General features: G+C 41.3%; 1 protein-coding gene across 3 annotated transcripts in view; it reads left to right on the top strand.

The window, feature by feature from the left end:
- The first annotated feature begins 276 nt into the window (after positions 1-276).
- ARID4A (AT-rich interaction domain 4A) overlaps positions 277-6,557 on the top strand; it is a 66,806-nt gene continuing 60,525 nt past the window's right edge. For 2 of the 3 annotated variants that reach the window (XM_025919959.2, XM_086709649.1), the window contains exons 1-4: positions 277-468; positions 1,554-1,610; positions 3,568-3,678; positions 5,636-5,701. In XM_025919959.2, the coding sequence (XP_025775744.1) occupies positions 1,605-1,610; positions 3,568-3,678; positions 5,636-5,701 (183 nt within the window). In that variant the 5' untranslated portion in view covers positions 277-468; positions 1,554-1,604. Of the gene's footprint in view, positions 469-1,196; positions 1,447-1,553; positions 1,611-3,567; positions 3,679-5,635; positions 5,702-6,557 lie in introns of those variants that run through there. The other variant, XM_086709650.1, reaches the window with a different exon arrangement.

Raw genomic sequence — 6,557 nt, 5'->3', positions numbered from 1 at the left:
TCGTGCCGAACTGCTCTTCCTGACCCTTCAATTTACCAATCAGTGCTCAGTCATGCACATCCGGAGTCGTCTCAACCAATCATTTTTCAGAACCTGCTTACTCAATACCCAATTCTCCAGTAACGTTAGCCTTCGGAGACAGCCAATCATAAGTGGAAGATGTCCTACCTGCTGTTTTTCGCACCAATCCGTGAAGTTTCTTAGCTACATCCAATGAGGACGGCAGGTAGCGAGCTCCAATCCAAAGCTCTTCGGCGTCATGAGCAGCCAATAGGAGTTCGTGTAGAAGCGAGTCTGCTCAACAGCTTGTTATTTGGTGGATTGTGGCAGTAAATCGGGCGAGTGGGGAACCGGGCGCAGGACCTGCCGCCGCGGCCGGGAGTGGTGCTGCCCGGACGGGGGCCCACGGGGGTCAGTGGGGCGGAGGACTCGGAAGCTGACAGCGCGCACTTCACCCGCAGTTAGTAGGTGAGGAGAAGGGAAGTGGGGGATACTGAGTGGACGAAGCGGCAGTAGCAGCTCGTGCTGCTAGCAGCCCGGGGTCCCGGTGCAGTTGGAAGCTTCGCAGGTGGGGAGGGGGTGCTGGGCAAGCGGTGCGGCGAGCGCAGGGGAAGGGGCAGGTCGTGGAGCCGCGGCAGCAACTGCAGGAACCGCCGCCGCAGCCTCCTCCTCGGCTGCTTCCCTGGGAAAATGGCTGTGGGGCTGGCCGCGCCGCTAAGTTTGCTTCCGTGCGATGAGAAGCGGGCTGCTTGGGGGAGCCGGCCCCCAACTCCGCAGCGCGTCCTCTCCTGTGCAGTCTGTGGCTGGACCCGAGGGGCCAGGGGCAGGTACCACTCTGGGCTGTACAAAAAGTTGAGGCGGGCGCGGGGAGGAGGCGGCGGCTGCCGCTGTGCGGCTCCCCTCCCCTCCCACACCCTCTCCGGGCCACCTCCCTCCTGCTCTCCGCCCCCCCCCCCCCAGCCCCCTCCCTCGCGCCGGTCTCCCCTCACTCTCGCGCCTCCGGGCTGAAGGCCGCGGCCCCTGCCCCATCGGTGAAGAAGCGCTTCTCCTTTCTGACATGGTGCAGAGCGGAGGAAGGAGAGCAATGGCGCCGTGACACTCCGCTGCCGCCACCGCGGGCCCGGGGCGGGCCGAGGGGGCCGAGCGGCGGAGGCGGGGCGCGGGCCGAAGTCGGGGTATCAGAGGGGCTGCCGCGCGAAAGCTCGGCTACCGCGCCTGGGGGGAACCTGGAGAAGCCCAAACGGCGCCCTGCTCTTTTCCAGAGCGCTCCGACCTGGGGCTCCGAGTTGAGCATTCCGGGTCAAAGTGGCGAGCGAGGCGGGGGCGCGGTGGGCCGCTGGCGAACTCCGGGGAGGAACGGGTTGCCCTTTGGCGCCCGAGGGGTTCTCGCCGTTTCCTCAGCTCCTGCGTCCTGGCTGCCCTCCGGGGGATCGGCTCCCTTCGCTGGTTAGGGTTCTGCCCCTCCCCGCTGGCGTTTGTTTACTTTCTTTCCTTGGGTCGCTCCCCTCTGTTGACTGATTCTGTGCCTGTCTTTCCCCTCCCCATGATTCTAGCGACGGAGAAGATAGCTCGCTGAGCTGGAACCCCACAGATCGCCAGTGAAAATGAAGGTAAGTGGAGTCAACGCTGCTCTGAACCTCGTGCCCTGGACACTGCTTGTCGTGAGGCTGCTGCTGTGGAATGTCATTTTTTTTTTTTTTCGCTACTTGAAATTGATTCCTCTACTAAGCAGCGCTTTCTGAAAATGAGGACGTGTTGAAAGAGTGAGAAATGATCATTGTGTCTAATGCAGTCAGTCCGGCCCCTCTCTGAAGCAGTTAGCACTTTGGAAAGGCTGGTGCAGCCTTTCCATTGTTGTCCATTGGGCTAGTATTTTTAAACACTTCCTGTGTTGGCAGCAGCCTTTGCAGAAGTAAAGCTTTTGTCCTGTTTGGTTCTTTGGGGGATTTTTTGAAATTTTTTTCTTCCTCAATGCCAGTATGATTTTCTAAGGAAGGAATATGTGGATTGTGCAAGGGAGATAGCGGCTCTTCTCTGAAATTTTGTAGCTAAAATATTTGAAGGTGGACTAAAGCTACTAATGTTTTGTTTCAGTTCAGTTGTTGTAGTAAATATTTTAAAACATACTACAACCTGAAAAGATACTCTTCTGAAGACAGCTAGTAGTGCAAACATTGTATGTGATGTTTGAAGGGCAAGGAAGGTATAGCTTTGTGTAGTGCAGTGGCATTGAATGTTTCAGATCAGATATTTATTTGCCAGAGTGTTCCTCTTCAATTTGCATTATCTGTAAATGCACTGACTTTAAAAGGTATTTGATTCCTTACTCGTTTACTGTCTCAGTGTATTAAGCTCTGAAATACAGCATCCCCCTAAACTTTCTTGTTTTCCTATCTTCTGGAAATGACATGTTACTTTCTTTACTGTTACTTGGAAAAACTTACTGGAAAAGGAAACATCATTTCCTACTTAAAAGTATCATTTCTAAAGTGTACACTGTTACCTTTGCATTTAGCAGTGTTAGCTCCATTGAATTGAGACTATATTGAAAACACTTAACTTTAAAAAAAAGGTAAGATGACAAAGTAGCTATCATTCTCTTACCATCAAGATTAAGATGAATGGTAGCATGAAATTTGCCACATCTTTCAATGTATCATTCTGATCATGACCATTTGCTAAAAAGTAGATATTTTTTAGTAAAGCTTATTTTTTTCTACACCAAGAAGATTAGTGTGATAAATTAGGTACAGCTCCAAGTTTTGAGCCATCAGTTCATATCTCTGCATTCATCAGCTGAATTTAGACTTAGATTTTTTAATATGTAGCTTTTAGCTAATGATTCCCCCAGATAATGCTCTCCTTATCAAAAGGATTGGCTTCATTTCTTATCTATGCAGATATACTGTGTCCAAAGAGATATTGCTTTAATGTAGCTATATTATTAAACATTTAACCATGTCTTGTTAGTATTAATCTTAACAGTGATATTTCTTCTAATTTTAAAACACAATTTCCAGGAGGCCATAAGTGAATAACTCAAAGTTTTATGAGACACTTACTATGAGTATACCTTTTCTGGTTTTGGAGGTCTTTTTATTTTGTATTTTTAATTTAATTTTATTATTATTATTGTTAAGTAAGCTCTACACCCACCATGGGGCTTGAACTCACAACCCCGAGATCAGGAGTCGCATGCTCTACCAACTGAGCCAGCCAGGTGCCCGTTTTTTTGTTTGTTTGTTTGTTTGTTTCTTAATGTGTTCATTTCTTAAATTATAGAATTGTTGAAACATTTTATATCTGGAAGAAAAAACATTATCATATTTCCTTGCTGATACTTCTCAGTTACTAAGAACTTAAACGTTTTCTGTTGTCAGGATATAGTTTATGCAGTAGGGGAATGCAAGTGCTTGCTTAAGGGGTATTTTCCCAATTATTAATGCTAGTAATAAACAGTACTGTTAATATTCTTAGCACTTTAAATGTAGAACCTTTTAATGTGGCTTAAGGTTGGAGTGTAGGGGAAAATACTAGTGACATTCACATTTTGTGTTCTTTCATCAGGCGGCGGATGAGCCTGCCTACCTGACAGTGGGAACTGATGTCAGTGCCAAGTACCGAGGTGCCTTCTGTGAGGCAAAAATTAAGACTGTGAAAAGGCTGGTAAAAGTTAAGGTAATTTTTTTTTTTTCATGCAACCTGGATTGAGGAGAGTTGGGGAGGGGGAGACTGCAAATCAACATTTTACTGAATCATGACTTCCTGAATCATTATTATGTGAAAGCACTGTTATATACAAATCTATAGGAAAAGCACATTAAGAATTGAGAAATAAAGAACTCGAAATGAGAAGTTATTCCAAAATGCTTCTCTGAAAATACCACATTCATGAGACTTCTTTTATTTGGCTCTCTGCTGTTGTGGCATGCTTACTTAGGCTGTGATCTCTCTTCTCCCCTTTCATAATGTTCAGGTAGAGATGATTTCAAGTGATTAGGAAAAATAATATAGTGGAATTGTTTTAAAGACCATGTTAAAAATGATTTAAGAATTTTATTTTTAAGGTCCTTTTATGACCAGAAAAAAGTTATTGCATTATTTCTGTATAATATTTGGAAATACAGAAAAGTACCAAAAGATTAATACCCATCGCTTACCTCTCAGAAACTATTAACATTTTCGAGTTTCATTCCAGTAGTTTTCCCACATAAATGTTTTTAATACTTGTACTTAAATTACGAAAGTAATCCACACTTACTATAAACATCTTTAACATTACAGAGCTATGTAAGAAAGTTCGTGAAAGTCCTCTTTGATACTACTACAGAGAGATTTATATGGTCTGTCAGATATTGTGCAGAGCCTACTGTAACAATATTGTTGTTGTTGTTGTTGTTATTAGATCATGCTGTACTTTTGGTTTTGCAGTTTGCTTTTCACTTACATACCTGATCTTTTCCTGCAAGAGTGAAGCACCATAAAAGGAGGAAATGTTTGACTTGTTCTATCCCCAACACCTAGACTAGTGCTTGATACATAGTAGACACTCAAAATACGTTGAATGGGTAAATGAACTGGAGCAGGTATTTTCAAAGTGTGGCCCTGGACTAGCAGCATCTGCTTCATCTGGGAACTTGTTTGAAATGCAGATTCTCAGGCCCTGACCCCAGACCTACTGAGTCAGAAAGTCCAGCAGTAGGGTCCAGTGATTGTGTTTTAATAAGCCCTTCAAGTGTTTCTGCTGCATGTTGACATTTGAGAACCAGTGAATTAGAAGAGTATGATTTGTGTGGTAGAGAAATAGATTTATCTGTGATTATTATGAGATTTGTGTTTCAATTTTGATCTGGTGGAATTTTTCTTCAAGTACTGTTAAGATATCATTTGACATTTATTTCTTTGTTTCATTTGGCATTTTTACTATGTCAGCTATATGGGATTTGACTACTAAATATTTACTTGGACTTCTTTGAGAACTTAAACTTTCTGTTAGTATTGTGGCTCTAGATATACTTACTTAAAGTCAATACAGTGATTGGGGAGCTCTTATACATACATTATATAGAATTTCAATTTTCATATTTGGGTACTTGATCTATTTGAACGATTGCCCTGTATATATTTGGGAGAATCTGTAGTAAAAAAGAATACTTATTTGTATGTGAAATACATATCATGATTATCATTTCAGTTTACTTTATAAAGGACCAACAGGGTTCTGGTTTTAATTTGTTTACCTCGTATGTGGCAATAATGTTTGATACTGTTTTTTTAATACTTTGTGACAGAACTTTTTATAACTTGTTGATAAAGAACAATGAAGGCAGTTTTAAACTTTTATAGCAATCACTTCAAATTATAAATCTTGTATAGTTCATTAATTCAGCAAACATTTATGAAGTGCCTGTAATACGCATTGACATTTGCTAACTGCTGGGGTTATAGTGACGAAGGAGGATTGTAGCCCTCAAGGAGCTCACAATTAGAGAGACAATAAACGTAAATATTAGACAATGTAATAAGTATTAAAACAGAAGTAACCACAGGATGGTAAGAAAGCATAGATTAAAGACATCATAAACATGTTGTTTTAAAAGTTAACATGCAAATTATTGTACAAAATGTCTTCCAGGTACTCCTGAAACAGGATAATACTACACAATTGGTGCAGGACGATCAAGTAAAGGGTCCTTTAAGAGTACGTATATTCTGCAGTTTAAAATCTGAAACGATGAATCACAAATACATACAGTAAATTATTAAATTTTCTATTTGTAGACAGTTTTAAAATTTATAAGTATGTTAATCAGAAAACAAAAATACAAGTGAAATGTTGTAGAGTTAGTATGTTATGATGTTACATTGGCTATATCCTTTAGAAAGGTAAATCATCTTACAGACAGTAATTTTAGTGTATATATAAACATGAGTTTTCAGCCACCTTTTGTTTTTAATTCTTAGATTGAATACCTCTTTTTTTTACATTGTCGTCAGACATATATCTATATAATATATAATATCTATATAATAGATATATTAGATATATATGCTAAATAATATACTAGCATTATAACTTTGAATCTTCTGTTGTTCTAAGTTACCAAGTATGTTGACTTCATAATTTAGCTTAGTGAGTACCTATATTGTGTTTTCCATCCATGTTCTGGCCAAACATTTCTAAGTTTATGTAATAAATCTTTGTTATGTCAGAGTACCACTTCGGTTAATATCTGATAGACAAAGGTCTGGAAGCTGAAAGAAGGTCAACTGGTCCATCCCTCTCTCCTCAGGTGAACCTTTATCTAAAAGGTCCCTTAAATATGAATGGTGAATCCAGTATTCAATATTTCTGTGAAAGAAAATTGAAGCTACTTTTGCTATCTTATGGTTTTCTGATTCTTATATTACACAATTCTCTTGAAGGCAATGTGATATAGTACAAAAGCTCTGAAGTAATACTTAAGAGACTGTGTTCTCATCCTCTCATCCGAGCCACAATATTCAATGTGTAAAATAAGGATAATAATATCAACTATCTTACTAATGCCAAAGCA

This window comes from Puma concolor, chromosome B3 (assembly GCF_028749965.1).
Source record: "Puma concolor isolate L17-30 chromosome B3, mPumCon1.1.hap2, whole genome shotgun sequence".
Taxonomy (NCBI): Eukaryota; Metazoa; Chordata; class Mammalia; order Carnivora; family Felidae; genus Puma; species Puma concolor.
This window is presented reverse-complemented; position numbering and strand designations above follow the sequence as displayed.